The 22,116-nt window shown below is 40.4% G+C and overlaps 2 protein-coding genes and 3 non-coding genes across 5 annotated transcripts in view; 2 read left to right on the top strand and 3 right to left on the bottom strand.

Moving 5' to 3' along the window:
• The window catches only part of kl-2 (dynein heavy chain 2, axonemal kl-2), a 47,785-nt gene extending 44,804 nt beyond the window's left edge, over positions 1-2,981 (bottom strand). The window contains exons 1-7 of the mRNA XM_028306260.1: positions 2,838-2,981; positions 1,979-2,407; positions 1,618-1,899; positions 950-1,544; positions 672-876; positions 452-589; positions 193-339 (exon numbers count right to left, since the gene is read on the bottom strand). Of these exons, the coding sequence (XP_028162061.1) occupies positions 193-339; positions 452-589; positions 672-876; positions 950-1,544; positions 1,618-1,899; positions 1,979-2,407; positions 2,838-2,916 (1,875 nt within the window). The 5' untranslated portion in view covers positions 2,917-2,981. The remainder of the gene's footprint in view (positions 1-192; positions 340-451; positions 590-671; positions 877-949; positions 1,545-1,617; positions 1,900-1,978; positions 2,408-2,837) is intronic.
• A 384-nt stretch (positions 2,982-3,365) lies between these two features.
• Positions 3,366-22,116, top strand: part of LOC114354071 (rod outer segment membrane protein 1) — a 57,798-nt gene continuing 39,047 nt past the window's right edge. Inside the window, exons 1-8 of the mRNA XM_028306329.1 lie at positions 3,366-3,382; positions 3,771-3,968; positions 5,904-6,113; positions 6,378-6,470; positions 6,553-6,653; positions 9,071-9,170; positions 9,610-9,753; positions 11,521-11,646. Coding sequence (XP_028162130.1) covers positions 3,807-3,968; positions 5,904-6,113; positions 6,378-6,470; positions 6,553-6,653; positions 9,071-9,170; positions 9,610-9,753; positions 11,521-11,646 — 936 coding nt within the window. The 5' untranslated portion in view covers positions 3,366-3,382; positions 3,771-3,806. The remainder of the gene's footprint in view (positions 3,383-3,770; positions 3,969-5,903; positions 6,114-6,377; positions 6,471-6,552; positions 6,654-9,070; positions 9,171-9,609; positions 9,754-11,520; positions 11,647-22,116) is intronic.
• LOC114354074 (U1 spliceosomal RNA) lies at positions 14,534-14,695 on the bottom strand. Its single transcript, XR_003655980.1, has one exon. It is a non-coding gene; the product is annotated as a U1 spliceosomal RNA (small nuclear RNA).
• Positions 15,786-15,947, bottom strand: LOC114354075 (U1 spliceosomal RNA). Its single transcript, XR_003655981.1, has one exon. It is a non-coding gene; the product is annotated as a U1 spliceosomal RNA (small nuclear RNA).
• LOC114354072 (U1 spliceosomal RNA) lies at positions 21,119-21,280 on the top strand. The gene has a single exon (XR_003655978.1). It is a non-coding gene; the product is annotated as a U1 spliceosomal RNA (small nuclear RNA).

Here is a 22,116-nt window from a genome sequence, read left to right on the forward strand (position 1 = left end):
TTAAAAAATACATAATAGAAATTTTGTTGTAAATGGGGTCACTTGTAAATTAGGGATTGGTGGTGAAAACGAGCATAAATCCACTTCTGTATGCGGTAAAGTGACTTTGCTAATATGATACAAGCAGGGATGGTTTTATCAGTCCAATGGTCGGTCCAAGATTCAGAAGCAGAATGAATCATAAAATCTTACCTTCTTCAAATACACCAGCCTGTTCTTCCTCATTCGTAGTACTACGGCTCTTCCCGAAAAGGAAGGCAGATCAGCTGGGTGTTGACTGCGTGTGGATACCATGTCCTTTTTGGCCTCTTGCACTTCGTCGCTGAACATTGCCCAGACCTAAAACAAAGTGTGTTTGGATTTTGTATTTCAATCAACCTGAACTTGTGTATCGTCGTAAAGTTTCTCAAATTAGCAAAGAGGTTTATTTTAGTAGGTTACTTTAACAAACCTCAGCTGTCTTTCTTTTGAAAATGCGCTTCAAGTTCTTTCTCTTGGAGTAATTGCTCAAGGAGTATAAAGCAATGACGGCTTCTTCCACGTGATTTACTCCTTCAAAGACCGATTCCACAAGGTTCTCTATTATTGTCTGTAAAAGTTAAATTTCAGGCATGTATTCAATGTGGTTATGTGTTTCTATTTCTTTTTTATCCTTTGTACTTAAGATTTACCTCAATATCCTTTACAACGGTTCTGAACTGCAACACGTCGTCATACCACGAAGGTGCCTGGACATCCAGAATCGTGGAGGCCACGCTCTTGACGTTTTCCAAAGCGTCATAAAACATGTGCTCAATCTGGTCGCACTTTGCTTCAAATTGGTCACCGCGAGCGCCCCCAAACATCGGCTTGTTTATGTTCTCCAGCTCATCAATGCTGCAAGAACAAAAATTTCGAAATGAAAGGGTCTTGAGAAACGAATATTTTAAGAAAACTTGAGCAAACTCACCGCCCAAATATGATCATGCAATTACATACATCCAGCATATCGAAACATCGCTGCACAAACGAATCTATGTAATTGAAGATCGACCCAGTATCTAATTCCCAACTGCCCGGATTAATATCGTTGTGAGCTTCGGCCATGACGTCATAGATCTCTCGATATTTCTTGCAGCAATCGATACATTTACTGAACTCTCCCAATGCTTTCTTCGTCTCGCCATCGAAAAGCTCATCCAGCTTTATGTATGTTCTGCAGAGGATAATGATCTGGTTGCTCAACGCCTTAAAAAGGTTTGTAATGCGGGCCTCAGAATTATAGTAAGGCGATTCCATCCATATAAATCTAAACAGATTGATAATTTGTGGGATATGTTTAGCAATTTCGTCAGGATCGACTACGCATTCCAGAATAGCACAAGGTTGCTTTATCACTTGAAGGAATTCAATGTTGGAAGTGGCTTCGTTGACCTTTTGAATTATTTCATCGCATAGAGATTGAAACTGGTGGATAAAAGTTGAATGTGTGGTGACAAGAATTTTGGTTATGTGCCTTACAGCCGGGTTCTTTAGTTGATGACGCAATGCGCTCAAGTTTTCATCTGTAAACGTAGTTATTATTAGAACACGCCATGGAAACCGCTATTAATGAAGTATTAATAGGTAATAACTGACGTCTGTAAATCCAAAAGTCATATTCATCGCTGGGACACAGTAATTCGTCCTGTGAAGCGACGAACGCTTGATCTTCCAGACAGGATTTAATCTGGTGTGTCCAGTAGACCACTACACCTTCTAATCTCTTCACCAGCTCACGATCAGCACTGGCCTTTTCGAATGTCAGCTGCTGCCCTTCTCGCGGTATGTAGAGGACAGTCAAACCCAACATTTTGTAATACATGTCGGTTAGTTTAGCGAGGAATGTGTGAATATGGGAGCAGAATTCACTTTTCACACCTGAAATTTTGATCATGATGGTTAAGACTTTATGGTGAGATTATGCAATTTCATTGGTTGATGATTGATAGTTACTTACTGTCTGGCCAAGAAGTGATAGCAAAGAAGTAAGGAGCATAAACGAACTCCAATATCTGTATAATGTTGGATTCAACAGAATCCACGAATGTGCCGAAAATAATATCGTCGTGGAACGATTCTATCTTGAAGATGAAATCGGGCGCCCTGATGAAGTATGTCAAGTCAAAGACTGGGGTGAGAGGGATGTCGCTGGTGGCTTTGAGTTTGTCGCCTCTGAAGTATACTGAGAGGATGAGGGCTCGCGGCTCCATCAGCCAGTCCTCGATGCCTTGCTTGGCCTCGTCGTTCCAGTCCTCGTCGCGGAGATCGTAGAGAGTGGTCATCCTCATGATGAAGCCGACCAGCTTCTCTAGCTCTTCGGGCGAGTATGTGGGTTTGACAGGGGTCTCGGCGAGCTCCCGCTCGAGTTGGGCTAGACGTTCCCGTTCTGTGGGGAAATAGTAATAAATCCCAACTAATCCCAACTAATATTATAAATGCGAAAGTAACTCTGTCTGTCTGTCTGTCTGTCTGTCTGTCTGTCTGTCTGTCTGTCTGTTACGCTTTCCCGCTTAAACCTCGCAACCGATTTTGATGAAATTTGGCATAGAGATAGTTTGAGTCCCGAGAAAGAACATAGGATAGTTTTTATCCCGGTTTTTGAAACAGGGACGCGCGCGATAAAGTTTTTCTGTGACAGACAAAATTCCACGCGGGCGAAGCCGCGGGCGGAAAGCTAGTAAATAAATAAATTAGTCGAGGAGTTAACGTTGTTCGCTAACGTTTTAAGGCGGGAAGAAGCAATGGGAAGAAGTTGATTACTTCTAACTTTTACTTTCCTTTGATACTGTCTACAATGTTTAAACGTCAGAAATTACCTCGTTCTTCCTCTGAATCATGACTCAGGTCATCGCTCCAAGCGACTTTGGCCCTCTTTTTTGCACCGCCTTCCGCCATATTGGCGGCACTAACTAACACGCACTTAACACTGAATTAATGCTTAATTAACTTCTACGACAAAGATAATTAAATTAAAATATTTCAACAAATAACAGCCAATGTTTTCCTATCAAAGGAAAACAAAAGACTGACGTGACATTTGTTTAACACTTTACTCTTTTAAATACAATTCACAAAAGAGTTTCTTTAAAATAACAAAAATATTTTGTAAAATCAGCCACAAGTAAATTAAATATCTGTGTTAAAGCAGGTGTTTTTTTGTACTGACGACTGTTTTGTTAAATCTTGATTTAACGTCGCGTAGCAACCACAACTTTGGGAATGTTTGGGAATCTAAAACATGCATTGGGAACTTTTTCAAGTTATTTTAAAAAATAGATACCCGCGTCGTTTTGACAATGTAGACTTGACGTTGTCATTTGTGTTTTGATTACGTTTTCCAGTGGGGTTATTGTAATGTAAGGTAAGTTGTGTTTTATTAATTATTTTTAATTAATTTATTTGAGAGTCTTCACCGCCTTTCTCCATTTTATTTTATGTAAATGTTCTTCGAGTTGATTGCTTTCTAGCGATATACATTGTGTGCACCTTCCAACTTGTTGTTTCCACTGATTGAAAATTTTGGGTGCTGTACACAGCCTACACAGGTGTACATTAAAGACCATCCATTCTGTTTACGCAAGTTGCGTTTGCGGTTTCAAATTCCGCTGGGGGTAAGGTAGGACACATATTTCCAAATCTTTTCAGTTAACAACCTTTTTTCTAGCTTGAGTTGTCCACAAGCTCCTCTACCTACCCTCATTGTTTATGAAGATGCTTGATGCGCTTTGGTCGTTCTGTTCTCTGTGCAGGAAGGCAGCTAGCATGCCCTCAAAGGATGTCGGTCCATGGCGTGGGGCGTGTTCGCGTTCAGTAAGGATGGCAGGCAGCAACTGGCGGCGGTGCTGCGAGGGCTGCTGATCGCACAGCTCGTGGTCTCACTGTGCATGGTCATCTTCTGCTACAACACCTCGCTGAGGGTCATGCTGCTTCTGAAGCACGTGCACAAGGTAAGGTCTAAGACTTCTTACTTGATACAGACTCAGTAAGGAGGACAGGCAGAGACAGGTGGCAGTGCCACTGATCAGCTAGTTGGTCTCGCTGTGCATGATCATCTTCTGCTACAACACGTCGCTGAGGGTCATGCTGCTCCTGAAGCACGTGCACAAGGTAAGGTCTGAGACTTCTTACTTGATACAGACTCAGTAAGGAGGACAGGCAGAGACAGGTGGCAGTGCCACTGATCAGCTAGTTGGTCTCGCTGTGCATGATCATCTTCTGCTACAACACGTCGCTGAGGGTCATGCTGCTCCTGAAGCACGTGCACAAGGTAAGGTCTGAGACTTCTTACTTGATACAGACTCAGTAAGGAGGACAGGCAGAGACAGGTGGCAGTGCCACTGATCAGCTAGTTGGTCTCGCTGTGCATGATCATCTTCTGCTACAACACGTCGCTGAGGGTCATGCTGCTCCTGAAGCACGTGCACAAGGTAAGGTCTGAGACTTCTTACTTGATACAGACTCAGTAAGGAGGACAGGCAGAGACAGGTGGCAGTGCCACTGATCAGCTAGTTGGTCTCGCTGTGCATGATCATCTTCTGCTACAACACGTCGCTGAGGGTCATGCTGCTCCTGAAGCACGTGCACAAGGTAAGGTCTGAGACTTCTTACTTGATACAGACTCAGTAAGGAGGACAGGCAGAGACAGGTGGCAGTGCCACTGATCAGCTAGTTGGTCTCGCTGTGCATGATCATCTTCTGCTACAACACGTCGCTGAGGGTCATGCTGCTCCTGAAGCACGTGCACAAGGTAAGGTCTGAGACTTCTTACTTGATACAGACTCAGTAAGGAGGACAGGCAGAGACAGGTGGCAGTGCCACTGATCAGCTAGTTGGTCTCGCTGTGCATGATCATCTTCTGCTACAACACGTCGCTGAGGGTCATGCAGTCATGCTGCTGCTGAAACACGTGCACAAGGTAACGACCGTGACCCCTTGGTAACGAGGAGTCAGTAAGGATGGCAGGCAGCAACTGGCGGCGGTGCTGCGCGGGCTGCTGATCGCACAGCTCGTGGTCTCACTGTGCATGGTCATCTTCTGCTACAACACGTCGCTGAGGGTCATGCTGCTTCTGAAGCACGTGCACAAGGTAAGGTCTAAGACTTCTTACTTGATACAGACTCAGTAAGGAGGACAGGCAGAGACAGTTGGCAGTGCCACTGATCAGCTAGTTGGTGGTCTCGCTGTGCATGGTCATCTTCTGCTACAACACCTCGCTGAGGGTCATGCTGCTTCTGAAGCACGTGCACAAGGTAAGGTCTGAGACTTCTTACTTGATACAGACTCAGTAAGGAGGACAGGCAGAGACAGGTGGCAGTGCCACTGATCAGCTAGTTGGTGGTCTCGCGTTGCATGGTCATCTTCTGCTCCAACACGTCGCTGAGGGTTATGCTGCTGCTGAAACACGTGCACAAGGTAACTTGTCCAAGGAGATATTACAGATAGATCAGTACGGATAGCAGGAGCCAGGCAGTGTCGGTGGGAAGCTCGCGACCCCACAACTGCCGCTGTATTATGGTCATTGTCTACTGTGCGTCTCATAATGGATCTTGCTTCGTAATGGTGCGTCCACACTGGGCGAACCTGCTCGCGCGGCAAACTCGACATCCTGCTCACGCAAGATCAGGATGACCAGCGTGCCGCGCGAGCCCGTTCGCCCAATGTGGACGCACCATTACATTAACATTAATCCAAACCCTGATTAAGAAAGGAAGGTCATGTTGAGTACTAATTAGTCATCTGTAGGCTAATATTACAAGTTCTTTGTATGTAGGCCTTTTCAGAGAACTTTGCACACTTCCCAAATGTAGCTATTGCACCACATAGAGCTTCTCCGATGAACAATCGCCCAATCTTCTCTTACCCTCTATTTTATCCCTATCTAGTTGACGGTATACTTACTCTACGGACTGATCTTGCTGCAAGCGTACTGCATGAAACTCCACTACACGAGTGGGCTCCGTCTCATCACTCTGCTGCTGCAGTGCCCGCACTGGTCCAGGGCTACTTTGGCCAGCAGGATCTGGCTGGCTAGTGGAACCATCGTCGCATTCAATGGCATGTTGGTGTATGGAGCTTGCAGAGGCACTTTGACGGTGAGATATTTTGTGGTTCTCTCTTTATATTAACATTGCTCTGATGTGTCATAAAAAATACGTTTAACTCTTAAAATCTGTCACAAATTGACTTCTTTGAGGCAGTGCGTTCCGTTATCCCACATAAGACAAATTGACTGAACATTATCTGTAGCCTAATTGACAGAACATCTGTAGCATAAAGCAAAAAAAAAAAATATATAAAAAAGATGTCGATTGTTTTGTGCGACTACCTTCATCAGTTTACTGTTTTTTGGTTCGTAGGCACTAATGAAGGAGTTGTCGTCTTCGCTAAGGATCGGCATATCGCAGTATCTAACTGAACCGACTTGGAAACGATTGATGGATACCATGCAGGTTAGTGTAGCATCGAAGACAAAAAAGTGGTAGATTATTTTTTTCTTGGACATAAATTATTGATTGGGGCTCTATTATTCAGGTGGAATTAAGCTGCTGTGGCGTGGAAAAGCCAAGTGACTGGCACGAAATCCCGTGGATCAACATGGACTTCCTCAATGAGGACTCTGATTTAGTTATGAGGTATGTATCTATCTGTAATGGGTCTAAATATCGTGAAACACTTTTCTTTTAACCTGCTTAAAACGTTTATAAATGGGGTAAGGGAAATACTCGTATATTAGGTAGGCCACTATTTTGTGAATCTTACGGACCTGTATGGTCGGAAAACGAATTTTTCTTCCCAAAGTAGAGACTTATCGCTACAAGAACGTTATTGGATCTGGTATACTAGAAACATGTACGTTATTTAGGACTAGTTAAGAATTTATTGTCATCATCATCATCATCTCAGCCGTACCCAAGTAACATTTTACTCCATTTAAGAGTTCACATTTAGTTCCAATGTGTACTTAAAGCATTAGTACAGTTCACTCGTGATGTATAAGCTGTATTATTGCAATTAATTACACCTATACCTGTCTAAGGGACTTATAGGAGTGTAGACTAGTGTAGAGTTATACTTTTATACGATTGTTGGTGTTATAATACTCTAACAACTATTCTTTAGTCAGCCATCTGACTAAGAGCATTATAGGAGGGTAGAGATACGGCAACCGCTGTTTAACGGCCTACTTGTATGATGTTATAGAGCTAGCATTTTAATAGAACACACGTGGTCATTTATAAAGCCAAAGGCTGTTATGTTTACTTGTTTTAGACTGTTATACAGCTAGTAGCTGTAGTAGGACTTGTTTGTGTTAATAAAATAACCTTTTTTTACTATCTGTACAAAAGTGTTTCAATGGTTCGCATGTGCACTGTAGGCTGTTAAAAGGACTATATGTGTTGTCCATTAACATCAATAGCAGTTTATTTGTCCACAAGTACTACTCTTATTTGCTTTAAGCTGAAAATGAATGTGAATGTGATATTCTATTACACTTTTCCCCAAGCCTGTTTTTAGTTGTATTTATGGTGGTTCTGTACATGATGCAGAGGAAAATATTATGCCTGAACCTGAAAGTTCCCTTCAAAATATACAGATATCAGAGTGTGATGATTGCAGTTCTAGTGATAGTGAATACAATTTTGATTTAGACAATTATTTAACCTTTAGCAAAAAAATAAGAACATGGGCTATTGAAAATCGTATTCCTCATTCCGCTTTGAATAAATTGTCAGGCATAATAAACGAATTTAAACCGGGAACACTACCGTCTGATGCTTTAGGTATTCATACTTGACTATTAGTACCTGGGCTAGGCGATTTAACGGACATTAATAATTTTTATTGCGGATCTCTAAAATTTCAGTATTTGAAAGAATTAAAGATACACAATTGACCTGAACTAGGTACATCTTAAAGCTGTACATAAGTTCACATTAGAATAAATTTATAGACATTAGCGCTGTAGTGGTACAAATGTGGAACTTAATATAGATAACAGCATTCTAACAGAACACATGTGAACCTAATATACGCTCACCGCATTAAATTGGAGTTATAACAGTTCACATAGCCGTATTTCATTTCCACCATTTTGTTCTACATAACCTAAAATATTTACCAAATAAATCTCCAAAATTAATGCAGATTTATCACAAAATTCGCAGATAGAGCGATTGAGTTTTGGTTTCATGTTATAATTAATTACCGTAGTATAATTATAATGCCAATACAATATCAAAAACTGAAAATTGTAGATTTCCTCTCAGCCAGTTTTAAATATTTTAAAATGAATATCGCGTTTTTACAGAGGCGCGTAAATATTTTAGCTGTAAATATGTATACATTTCACGATAAAGTTGCATTCCCAATGGCATTAACATTATTAAGTATTTAAAACCCGTGTTATTATTTGCATAAATGATTATATTATCCGCCCGAGTTGTTTCCTCTTGGCACTCACGTACAAATACCAAACTAATATTAAAATGTGGAAATAATTTAGGACACACGTGAACTTTATGTAGCATTGGAGTACTTTTGTCGGACTTTATAACTTTGAAAGCTGTGCATTTAGCCACTTGTTACTCTTTATTGTCCTCACGTACGTTGTATGGTTCACACTGCGTCCCCTTTAGTGCCGTAAGTCAGCCTTAAGTACGATGTTACTACTTAAACTGCTATTATAATGCTATTATACTGCTAATGTACAGCCATAGTGAACTTAAAGCTGTCTAATTTGTGCCCAAACTGGTTCTATAAAAGCATTATAGCAAGCTATACAGCTCGTATACAGCTGACATACACAGCTTGTGGAGTACATGTGAACGACTATTGAACTCTTAAATGGAGTAAAATGTTACTTGGGTAGGACGTCCACTGCTAAACATAGGCTTCTCCCAATGCTTTCCATGTTGCGCGGTTAGTAGCGGCGCTTTCCTGCTACCTTTACGATGTCGTCGGTCCTTGTGGGTGGAGGTTCCACGCTGCGTTTTCCGGTACACGGTGAATTTATTGCGCTGTACAGTATTGTGATTTGTCTGTGCCTTAGGTTAGCAGGCGCCGATGGCAAGGTGTTGCCTCCAGTGTCCCCGTACTCGTGTTGCACTCCGAGGGTGCTCGCAGCCTGCTACCACGACCCCTTGCAGCAGGTAAACGCAGAATAATTATTATTACCATCTAATTACATTATTAGTTTCTTTGTATTTTGTGAGCTCTCTAGGTTACATTTTTTTTACATTTTTTACTTTTATTGCGATAAAACTTTTTTCCCATAGCTTTGTCCACTGCAAATAAAGCTGTTTACGACACGTGACGCAAAGCATTTTGTCTCTTTGTATGAGGCCTTAGAGCAGTGCCCAAGATGAGATGACTTCTACAGCAATGGAAGCTATTCAGTATCCATCTCGTTCGTTTCAGTCGAAAGACGTCCACTGCTGGACAAAGGCCTCCCCCAAGGATTTCCACAAAAACCGGTCCTGCGCCGCTCGCATCCAGGCACCTCCCATTCAGTATTCATCTCGTTTCAAAGAAAATCTTCAAAGAGATCCTCCAAGATTTTTCAACGACCGATCTTGTGTGTTTTTTCAGAGTGAATGCCGCGAGATCTGGCGCGACTCGCCGCTTCTGCCCGCTTCGCTTCACGCGCGGGGTTGCGTGGAGGCGGTGCGCGGGCCGCTCACTAAAGCGCTTCTAGCGCTGCACTGCTTCAACACGCTGGTGCTGCTACTGCAGGTCAGTAGACAGGAGTCTTGGTCGGGAGTACAGAGTGAATGTCGCGAGATCTGGCGCGACTCGCCGCTGCTTCCCGCTTCGCTTCACGCGCGGGGTTGCGTGGAGGCGGTGCGCGGGCCGCTCACTAAAGCGCTGCTGGCGCTTCACTGCTTCAACACGCTGGTGCTGCTGCTGCAGGTCAGTAGACAAGGGACGTGATCGGGAGCACAGAGCGAGTGCCGCGACTCGCCGCTTCTGCCCGCTTCGCTTCACGTGCGGGGTTGCGTGGAGGCGGTGCGCGGGCCGCTCACTAAAGCGCTGCTGGCGCTTCACTGCTTCAACACGCTGGTGCTGCTGCTGCAGGTCAGTAGACAAGGGACGTGATCGGGAGCACAGAGCGAGTGCCGCGAGATCTGGCGCGACTCGCCGCTTCTTCCCGCTTCGTTGCACGCGCGGGGTTGCGTGGAGGCGGTGCACGGGCCGCTCACTAAAGCGCTTCTAGCGCTGCACTGCTTCAACACGCTTGTACTACTGCTACAGGTCAGTAGACAGGAGTCCTGGTCGGGAGCACAGAGCGAGTGCCGCGAGATCTAGCGCGACTCGCCGCTTCGCTTCACGCGCGGGGTTATGTGGAGGCGGTGCGCGGGCCGCTCACTAAAGCGCTTCTAGCGCTGCACTGCTTCAACACGCTTGTACTGCTGCTGCAGGTCAGTAGACAGAGTCCTGGTCGGGAGCACAGAGTGAATGCCGCGAGATCTGGCGCGACTCACCGCTTCTGCCCGCTTCGTTGCACGCGCGGGGTTGCGTGGAAGCGGTGCGCGGGCCTCTCACTAAAGCGCTGCTGGCGCTTCACTGCTTCAACACGCTGGTGCTGCTACTGCAGGTTATAATAATAAATAATAATAAAATTGTTTATTTTATCAGACACCCATTATAGTACACAGGTTAGTAGACAGGAGTCCTGGTCGGGAGTACAGAGCGACTGCAACACGCCTGTACTGCTGCTGCAGGTAGGTGTAGACGTCACTCGTTACAGCGGACTGGATTGGATTTGGATCAGACGTAGTGCGAAAACGCTCTTACTATTCGAACAACAGAAGAAGCATTTCATTTTATAGACTGCCACCCTTCAACCAACCAAAAGTCTTCTGCACTTGAACAAAAATCTCCCGCAAGGACTCTCACAACTACCGATTGTCAGTCCGAGTGGGTGAGGGTGCCCTCATTTAAGTTTTCCAGTTCGTTCGAGAACATTCATTTTTGTTTCAAAAGGCCCTGGCAACGAGTTCCAACCTCAAGCTGTCGTATTTTGACAGCTTCAAAAATACACTATAGATGACCCACGCTGAACTGTCTCACCAAACTCAATGACAGGGGGGCGCTACCATCGTTCAACTATATGGTTTCCAACATGGCAAAAATCGGAACCAGCGATCCGGTATTGACGGTGGCGCCCCACTGTCAATGTCATGGATAGGACCACAGAGCATGGAATCGTCGCGCGCCGATTCCATGCTCTGTGGATAGGACAGTTCAGTATTTTGGAACTATATACCCTACTAGCTTTTGCCCGCGGTTTCACCCGCGTGAAATTTAATTTGTCACAGATCGTCATAAATTATAGCCTATATGTTAATCTGGGTTATAAACAGTAATACTGTAAAGTTTCAACAAAATCCGTTCAGTAGTTTTGCGTGAAAGAGTAACAAACATCCAGACATCCAAACATCCAGACATCATGACATCCAAACTTTCGCATTTATAATATTAGTAGGATTTTGTTCGCAGTTGGTGATAATGGTTCTGACGCAGCTGTTACGAACAAGCGCGCGCGCCGCGGTGCTACGCGGGGACGGCTCCGGCCCGGGCCGTGCCTACTTGCTGGGCGACCTGCGGGATTATACTGCTAACAAGGTGAGCTGCTTATGTACAGTCACGGAATGAAAAGGTTCGTCAGTTTTAAAATTGATTCCTTCAACGAATCGCGAGCACATATTACCTTTTGAAACTATGTTACAGAATAATCTCGAGTTAAAGAAAATAATCTTTAACTGTTCGTCAGTAAAGTTCAAAATTATTCAGATCAAAGTTGTTTGACGATTCATCTTGTCAAGAAGATTATTATGATTGATAAACTAAAACCTTCTTCTTGGTTCAACCTGCCATTATTATTTATATTAAATAAAAAAAAACCTATTGTCAATTGGTCAATGTCATCATTGCATTGCACTGGATGTGATAGAAAAATAAACAAGCAAAACCTTATTCGTTAGCAAACGTCATATTTATTTAAATGTTAGCAGCACTGTTTCTTGCACTGTTATGTTGGCAGGTTTGATTCTTACAGTACCTAGTGCAAGCGAAAACCGACACTAAGATGACGAACCTTTTCATTCCGCGACTGTACCATTTTATTTAACCTTTAACCAGTGACACGTAGTCTCACAGGCGTCGCATGGTTTTCAAATTATTAGAATTGACCACTTCCCCTCGCTTGCCGCGACCCAGCGTCTTAGTAGCTTTTGTTTTAGAGCTAAAACGACCACTGAAGAAGGCAGACGTATTATCGGTTGTTTTGCACGTAAGTTATACGAATTAGAAAATCGATCGTAGCCTGTGAGGCTACATGTCCCTAGTTGACATACAAAAACTTTTACACTCTATTTTTTATTTTTAGTGCAAAATGGCAGAAAAGAATAGGAAACGATAACTTCAGCCCACGAATTCATCAAAGAATAAATTATTATGAACAGTTCGTCCATCGTTTGAACCTTTTGGACCTCGTCAAGGTTCAAACGATGGACCGTCTGTTCCATCCTGAAACAAGTCAAGCCAAGCGAAGGGCATGCAGTATTTGTCTGCCTAAACTACACAGAATGACAGTGTACACAGCGGACAGTGGGGGGAGGGGCGAAAGGGGGGGGTGGGTCCGCCCCGGGTGCCAAGCATCAGGGGGTGACAACGGAGTGACAACTCAGTCGCGCAGATTAGTACCCACAGGTGCATCTGCATGACAAGGACGTCGCATCTGATATGTCATGATAAGGGGGTGCGTGCGATTCGTGTCATCATATAGCTCATGACTTAGTACTAACATCTTTCGTCTTCAAATCGGTAACCCGAAAATTCTGGGAGACACCAAATCATTATGGGGTACCTTAGCCCCCCTCAATATGAACACCCAACTTATGGTCTTATGAGGGGTGGGGAGGGGGGAGGGGGTCGCCCCAGGTGCCAACCTATGCTACGCCGCCACAGTACACGAGTGTCGGGGTGTTGCAATTCCATATGTTTGCAATGTTCTCGCCTTTTGTGCAAAAAATGCCATTAATTTTATGCCAAATTGAGCGGGTGTCAGAATTTTTATTTTTAGTTTTCAGAAGTGGCTTTTATGTTTTTTCGGTATCTATATTATTAGATTTTAAGGAAAAGGTATTAAATTTGACATAAAATTTATATAAAGTCCATTAAAATGCTAAAAAAGGACCTCATGTCAATTGAGGCTAAAAATTACCACTAATTGGTAATTATAGTTTTTTTTCTATGTAATTATAAAAAAAAAATTGAATTTATTTCCATTTGTCTTATTGACATATTAATAGTTAAATACAAACACAATTTTAAATAATCCACATGCAATTTTGTAATTTTTTTGATTTCGAAGTAGTAGCCTGTGAGACGTCATGTCCCTTATAGTGTTATAAAATTGTCATGTCACTGGTTAAAGGTTAATTACTAGCTGTGCCCGCGACTTCGTACGCGTGAAAACCCATTTTCACAACATTTTTCATTGTTGCTCTGCTCCTTTTACTCGTAGCGATCAAGCTACGGCTACTAAAGGATACTTTAGGCTATATTACCATCAGGTAATATAGCCTAAAGCCTTCCTCGATAAATGGGTTATCTAACACTGAAAGAATTTTTCAAATCGGACCAGTAGTTCCTGAGATTAGCGCGTTCAAGTAAACAAACAAACAAACTCTTCAGCTTTATTATATTAGTATTAGTATACATTGATTTATATTAGGGAAACAAACAATTTTAATACACAGACAAATAATCACACAAATATTACATGAAATCAGAAAAGTTTCCTCAGTTTAAATGTATCTTATGTGTCTTTAAAAATGATTATTATAATGCTACAGATCGGCTGCCTCTACTTGGGTAGTTCAAAGTCAGTCTTGTCAAAAATGTCTAGTAACTTAGAAATCTATACTTCTATACTATAATATTATAAATACGAAAGTAACTCTGTCTGTCTTTCTTTCACGCCTAATCCACTGAACCGATTTTGATGAAATTTGGCATAGTAGATAGTTTTAGTCCCGGGAAACGACATAGGATAGTTTTTATCCCGGTTTTTGATACAGCGACGCGCGCGACAAAGTTTTTCTGTGACAGACAAAATTCCACAAGGGCGAAACCGCGGGCGGAAAGATAGTAAAATTATATTTAAAAGATGCTATGCTATAGATTGGCCGCCTCTACTTGGGTAGTTCAGTCAAAAATTTCTAGTTTGAAATAAATAGGTATATGCGCCCAACCGTAATGGTCTTGCGAGTTGTTGACGTGACGATGTGATGTCATAAGTAAAATAACAAATTATTTTTAGTATAGGTACTTTGTACTACACGATAGTGATCGCAATGGAATACTCTATTTTGGTTTATAATGAAACGGACATAACAGGGTCAAGTTTTCGTATCCACGCGGCGTTAGTCGATCGATATTGATTTGGGCTAGATCTAGCTAGACTAGAGTATCTTTCTAACTAGTCAGTACGTTCAAAGGATTCCGGGGGGGACGGCGCGTACGCAGTCCCCACTACCAAAAATTACGCATCCGAGTTATCCACATTAGGGATAATCGCAGGGGTCAACCGTTCCGCAGTGCAATGGAACAGCCTCGCCCTGGGGGAACCGCCTTCATGATCACGGTGTCCCCTATGCCAGGTAAGTACAGTGTTGCCAGTCGGGTCTAGTCAGAAATTACCAGAAATATAAAAAAAGTAACCTTTTTGAAATAAAAAGTAACCTTTATACGGGGGGGGGGGTGCTGAGCGATGATTGTGTAAGGTTGGTCATGGATGGAAAATGAATACAATTGATCATCTAAATACGAAAAGTGACCAGTCGTATAAAAACGTTTCATGGATTTGCGTTTTATTATCGAAAAACATTCGCTAAAACTCATTTTTCTTAACAAATAATAAATCAAATTTCAAGTTTAAATGCACTTTATGACATAATTTTTAAATTGTCACTATTAATAAAGTAAAAAGTTTATTGAATAACCTGTAAAGTTAATTCTACAATATCTGAAAAATCACCTAAAAGTAACCTTTTCATTAGTGTAACCTAAAAGTAACCACAGCAGTTCAAAAGTAACCAAAAAGGTTACAAAAGTAACCTTCTGGCAACACTGGGTAAGTATGCTTTGGCTGCGGCGGCCCGGGGTAGTCTAGAAGGGAAAAAAAATCTGGACACCGCGGGACAGAAATACGCGTCTCAATCGCCTGAGCCATCTAGCGTGTGTCGCGCGCAACCAAAGCGTGCTTATTAATGGGCAGAGTTAACAACGCCACCTGGCGGATATCACAAAAAATATGTGGCATGTATCCACGATATAATAACGCTGCAACGCCTTTACACAAGATGGAGCTCGATTGTTTATTATTCGGATTATAACACAGATAAGGATAGATGCAGCATGTGTCAAAATTTGTATGAAGCCGAGCGTGCCACTTTTTAAACGTCATTAGTGTCATTTTAGCGAATTTTAGTGATTGCCGCAACGTAAAAGTAATCGTATCATCGTACTGCATTCGCAAAGTCATCGAATGATATCGTGTGACTCGATTCAAAAATTAATTAATTCCGATAAAACTGATATTTTGTTAAATTTATAGCTAGTCTGACTGTGGATTAAAATAATTATGTAGCGGTAGACGTTATTCTACAATTCTACATTATTAATTTGCAAATAATATTTTTGTTGTGCCTAATGTTTATGAAAGTAATGATCGTTATTCCATTATGTTAAATAGTATGGGGGGACGGCGCGTACGCAGTCCCCACTACCAAAAATTACGCATCCGAGTTATCCACATTAGGGATAATCGCAGGGGTCAACCGTTCCGCAGTGCAATGGAACAGCCTCGCCCTGGGGGAACCGCCTTCATGATCACGGTGTCCCCTATGCCAGGTAAGTACAGTGTTGCCAGTCGGGTCTAGTCAGAAATTACCAGAAATATAAAAAAAGTAACCTTTTTGAAATAAAAAGTAACCTTTATAGGGGGGGGGGGGTGCTGAGCGATGATTGTGTAAGGTTGGTCATGGATGGAAAATGAATACAATTGATCATCTAAATACGAAAAGTGACCAGTCGTATAAAAACGTTTCATGGATTTGCGTTTTATTATCGAAAAACATTCGCTAAAACTCATTTTTCTTAACAAATAATAAATCAAATTTCAAGTTTAAATGCACTTTATGACATAATTTTTAAATTGTCACTATTAATAAAGTAAAAAGTTTATTGAATAACCTGTAAAGTTAATTCTACAATATCTGAAAAATCACCTAAAAGTAACCTTTTCATTAGTGTAACCTAAAAGTAACCACAGCAGTTCAAAAGTAACCAAAAAGGTTACAAAAGTAACCTTCTGGCAACACTGGGTAAGTATGCTTTGGCTGCGGCGGCCCGGGGTAGTCTAGAAGGGAAAAAAAATCTGGACACCGCGGGACAGAAATACGCGTCTCAATCGCCTGAGCCATCTAGCGTGTGTCGCGCGCAACCAAAGCGTGCTTATTAATGGGCAGAGTTAACAACGCCACCTGGCGGATATCACAAAAAATATGTGGCATGTATCCACGATATAATAACGCTGCAACGCCTTTACACAAGATGGAGCTCGATTGTTTATTATTCGGATTATAACACAGATAAGGATAGATGCAGCATGTGTCAAAATTTGTATGAAGCCGAGCGTGCCACTTTTTAAACGTCATTAGTGTCATTTTAGCGAATTTTAGTGATTGCCGCAACGTAAAAGTAATCGTATCATCGTACTGCATTCGCAAAGTCATCGAATGATATCGTGTGACTCGATTCAAAAATTAATTAATTCCGATAAAACTGATATTTTGTTAAATTTATAGCTAGTCTGACTGTGGATTAAAATAATTATGTAGCGGTAGACGTTATTCTACAATTCTACATTATTAATTTGCAAATAATATTTTTGTTGTGCCTAATGTTTATGAAAGTAATGATCGTTATTCCATTATGTTAAATAGTATACAGTCCTCTCAACTTAAGCTGAGAATTGCATTTGTGTGAGTGCACACCGATAGTTTAGAGTGGCAATCGGCTTGAAGCGCGGCGCGTCCCGCGCATGGTTTATTATAGCAAGCGGCCTGAAGCGCGGCGCGTCCGCCATGCACCGCTTCCTTGTCGCTCACATACTTCACTTCACCCCCGGTACTGGTAGCAGATACGTGTAATTTTATGTAATTGTTTTCCAAATATTAGTGAAATGACTCCTACTGTAAGTGAATTTCCTGTACGAAATCCATTAAGCAGCCAAGTGAAAGAATTTTTATGCAAATTGAATACGTATTTTAAAGGTGTGAACGAAAAGTTTTTAGTCTGTTTTTATTTTGTAATTTTATAAAGTTTGTCTTTTTGTTGTATTTTGTAAGGCTGGCTGGACGCCCTCTCTATAAACGGTGCTCGCAGAATATCAGCGTCGAGGTACTTCGTGCCTTGGCATATGCTGAGCGAGGACCTGTTTTTATTTATTTATTTATTTAAAAGGATGTGTCAAGTGTCGTTACATCGGCCCAATTGGTAGCAAGTGTTTTATAGACTTCCTTTTAATAAAACATTAACTTTATTTGTAAGTGTTTTACTAACGGTACTTTTGGCGATCACTCACACAAATGCAATTCTCAGCTTAAGTTGATAGGACTGTACTACTAGTAATTCATACTTAATTCCATACTTTTAAATATCCTAGTAAGACCTACTTTCATAAAATAAAGACTATTTTACTCAAGTTTTTTATTTTTAATAAATGTAAAAATGCGTAGTTTTGCCAATACGTTTTTTTTCATAAAGCTAAGTCAGGTACCTAGTTTTGAAGATATTTCTAAACGACAAAATCTCGAGCGTCGTATACATAGTAGTAATAATAGTGTATACTGCGATCACTGACCTAACTTCTTGATTTGTATATTTCGACGTTATACAGTGCACTCTGTCTTCCGCGATCACTGATCTAACTTGTTTTATAATTCTTCTTCTGCTACTTTATTCTAATTAATTACATATTTGTTACTCGTGTTAGGATATAGAATTTTATCATGAGATGACATGTTGCTGGCAGGTTTTATTTTAAAAGTAAACAGCATTAGAATAAAGTTTGAAAATAATGACAGGTGTAGACAAGCAAGAAAATGTGACATTGTATCATTGTATTATTGAATTTCGATAGAGTCAGTTGTAAATGTTTTAATATTTAATATGTAATAGATTTTGATAATATTTTAATAATAAAGTGTGTGTGAGTATTGAAGTGGCGTTATTATGATTGATTGAATAACCTCCCAGGAGTTGTGTGGAGAGGCACACTCCTCGAACAACTCGTTGCTGTTAATTACAATTCTCAATCCGTAAATAATTTCTTCTCTCTACCGTGTTCGTACTACTGTCCTCGTAAAATCAACGTATCCGATTGTTGTAATCGGATTACATGAACAACACTCGACCATGTATGTCCATTTGGACATATCGGAATGGCACGCTTTGACTAGCAACTTGCTGTATCTACTCTAATCCATATCTGTGATTTCTGCTCTCTGATCTGACACTTGCTTGCCGACCTTGCCGTTTCGTTCGTTATAGACACAGATATGGATAGATGCAGCATGTGTCAAAAATTGTATGAAGCCGAGCGTGCCACTTTTTAAACGTCATTAGTGTCATTTTAGCGAATTTTAGTGATTGCCGCAACGTAAAAGTAATCGTATCATCGTACTGCATTCGCAAAGTCATCGAATGATATCGTGTGACTCGATTCAATTTTTTTACCCTACCAGCGTTTCAAGACATAAATTTGTCAAGTGCATGAATACATGCATCAGTGTGTGTCTTATTGTTATGAGTAAGTACGGTTCCTTGGGATCGGTATGAGTGCACCACATACAGGGACCATGGTTTTAACTCTTAAGAGTACATCGCAGGATATGTATTAAAAACAATGCTACTTTATACTTCTTCTACTGCTACTTTATTCTAATTAATTATTTGTTACTTGTGCTGTTAATTACAATTCTCAATCCGTAAATAATTTCTTCTTTCTACCGTGTTCGTACTACTGTCCTCGTAAAATCATCGTAACCGATTGTTGTAATCGGATTACATGAACATCACTCGACCATGTATGTCCATTTGGACATATCGGAATGGCACGCTTTGACGAGCAACTTGCTGTATCTACTCTAATCCATATCTGTGGATTATAATATTATTAGAACACAAAAAATCTCAGGCAGTCTCAGTAAAGTGCCTTTCTGATAAATTGTAGATTGAAACTCAAAGGAACCTGGGGAGTACTAATGCAAACAACGCGAAGCTATATTAAATTAAAATGCTTTTTACATTTCTTAATAACCAGTGACAGTGGGTTACCGTGCCAAGGGCAAAGCTTACGACATTGAATTTGTTACTGTTTGTTTTTGTCCAGCTGCCTAAACACATTTAACATGTGGTACGAATACAAAGAAAATACTGTGCAAAGGCAAACTATGTCAATAATGTGAATTGATAAATGATAGCAAAAGTTAAAATCACGCGTAGTTATGAGAATTTAGACGAGTCACATTCTAGAAGTAGTTACTAACTTCTACGCTTTGATTAAAAATAATATGTACTTATCTCAGAATAATTTACTAATACATATCACCAAAAAGACAAAAATATAAAAAGGTATCTACCTTCACATACAGTAAATAACATGGCTTATTATTTCAAATGATTTGCTGCTATTGCTAAAGGACAATCAATTTTTAATAATACATATTAAAGCTAATATAAAACTGGCACCCAAAAAATACCACTTAGAATTTAGCCATCAATCAAAAGTAAATGCTAGTTTATCTGCTCAGTAGTATTAAAAAATATTTAAAGTAATTAAAAAAATTGGCATCCAAATATACCATTGTTAGAATTTAGTCATCAATCAAAAGTCAGTGCTAGTCTACCTATCAGCTCTACTGAGCACTTAAATTACTTCAAATAACTACTAGGCAAATGGGAATAAAAAATATTTATAGTAATTAAAAAAATTGGCATCCTAAAATACCACGGTCAGAGCATTTTTGGGGAAAATGATACACAATGATAGTCTACCTGCCTGCTCAATAGTAATAAAATAAAAATTACACCCAAAGTAAGTAATTGTTTGAAGTTAAACTGGGAAGGGAGGGTTAGAGACATATTGTTAGAACCCCTATCCACGGAAACTTGTTAACTCAGCGCCATTATTATTATTTTAATACCTTCTATAATATCTTCTTTCATTTGATAACTTTATTTGTAGTAGTGTGGAATACCTAACCCCCAAGTATTCTTGCAATATTAGTGGAAAGTGGAAACCGACCCTTGTAATTTTTATCACCATTTTCTAACACTGCTCAGTCTCACTCATATTTTGGAATTTTATTTCTCAGGAATTAAATATTATTGTAGATATTGTATTGTTGGTTACTACAGCATATTAAGAAGAGATATTTAAGAGATAAAAAATATTTATGATACCAAAAAAGCCAATCAGCTTTTAAGGTTATGTCACAGTTATGTGTACTCATGGCTATTTGAGTTTAGATTGTTGCATAATTATCATCTTCGATCATGTTTATTAATAAAATGTGATTTATATCCGGGAAACTGAATCACAAACAACCAAGCTGCATCTAGCGCGATGACTTTCTTTGTATTTTGTATGACTGTGCTGTATGCATTTATGCCTCATATTAGGTATTTTTGTTACTTTTCACCAGATGGCGTTGGCGGAGTAATCTGATTCTGGTGTTATTTTAATTAATTAAAGCAAGTTATTTTACTACTCACTTAAATGGAACTCATCAAACGTTATTACCTTATAAGGTAAAAAAAGAGTCGTCAATATTATTCTTCTTGATTTAATATTTGCTGCAAGATGGCGTTGTTCGTTCAGTTGCCCGTTGTATTGCGTCGCGTCACGCTTTGGTTGCGCGCGACACTCGCTAGATGGCTCAGGCGATTGAGACGCGTATTTCTGTCCCGCGGTGTCCAGATTTTTTTTCCCTTCTAGACTACCCCGGGCCGCCGCAGCCAAAGCATACTTACCTGGCATAGGGGACACCGTGATCATGAAGGCGGTTCCCCCAGGGCGAGGCTATTCCATTGCACTGCGGAACGGTTGACCCCTGCGATTATCCCTAATGTGGATAACTCGGATGCGTAATTTTTGGTAGTGGGGACTGCGTACGCGCCGTCCCCCCCGGAATCCTATGAGTAAATATAGTAGTCTGAATTATAATTCCACGGAATACATTTCAGAGGTGTTAAGTTGCAAACATTGTTTTAAACATTCCCACTAGAAATCCTTGGAGAGCATTTTCAGAAATTAAAAAATAGGTTAACTTATTTGAAACTTAAGATTTCAATTTAATAATAACTAAGACTGAAAAATGTACTGATCATTTTAAAATGGTTATTTGAGTTTTTGTTATCATATTTTTGAAGTTACAAAAAATATAAGAATAAGAAAAGTCTTATTTGACACAAAAAAGAAAATAAAAAAAAAGAACACAGGGACTTAAAACTATAGTACTCCCTGGCTAATAATCCATAGGTTACAAACCTTTTTTATGAAAACCATTTTGTTAGTAAAATCTTCGCTTCATAAAATAGCCAATTTAACAAGATGCCAATTTTATAATCCAAGTTGATTATGATGACGACAATGATGATTGATGATCAATACATACATATTTTCGTTTATGATAATTATGTTGGTTTACTATGATAAAAACACGTTTTTTCTATTTAACCACTAAAATGTAATAATAATTTGTGTATAGCCTGACCAGGAACATAAAAACCCTCGCCATGTTGCGGAAAACTAATGGTACTAATTTCTTTTAATGGCAACAGTAACTGAAAACTTCATTGACATGTCACCTTGCATGTCAGTCTATTGCTGTCAAAGTGTAAACAAAGTTTATTTTAAATGTGCGCAATTGGTTTTATGAATTAAATTGCTAAAATATTTTTATAGTCGTGAAAGAAAAGTGGTTCACAATGTGTTAAAGCATTTGTCGAAGAGAAATACTA

This window comes from Ostrinia furnacalis, unplaced genomic scaffold, assembly GCF_004193835.3.
Source record: "Ostrinia furnacalis isolate ACB-3 unplaced genomic scaffold, ASM419383v2 OfSCF1913, whole genome shotgun sequence".
NCBI lineage: Eukaryota > Metazoa > Arthropoda > Insecta > Lepidoptera > Crambidae > Ostrinia > Ostrinia furnacalis.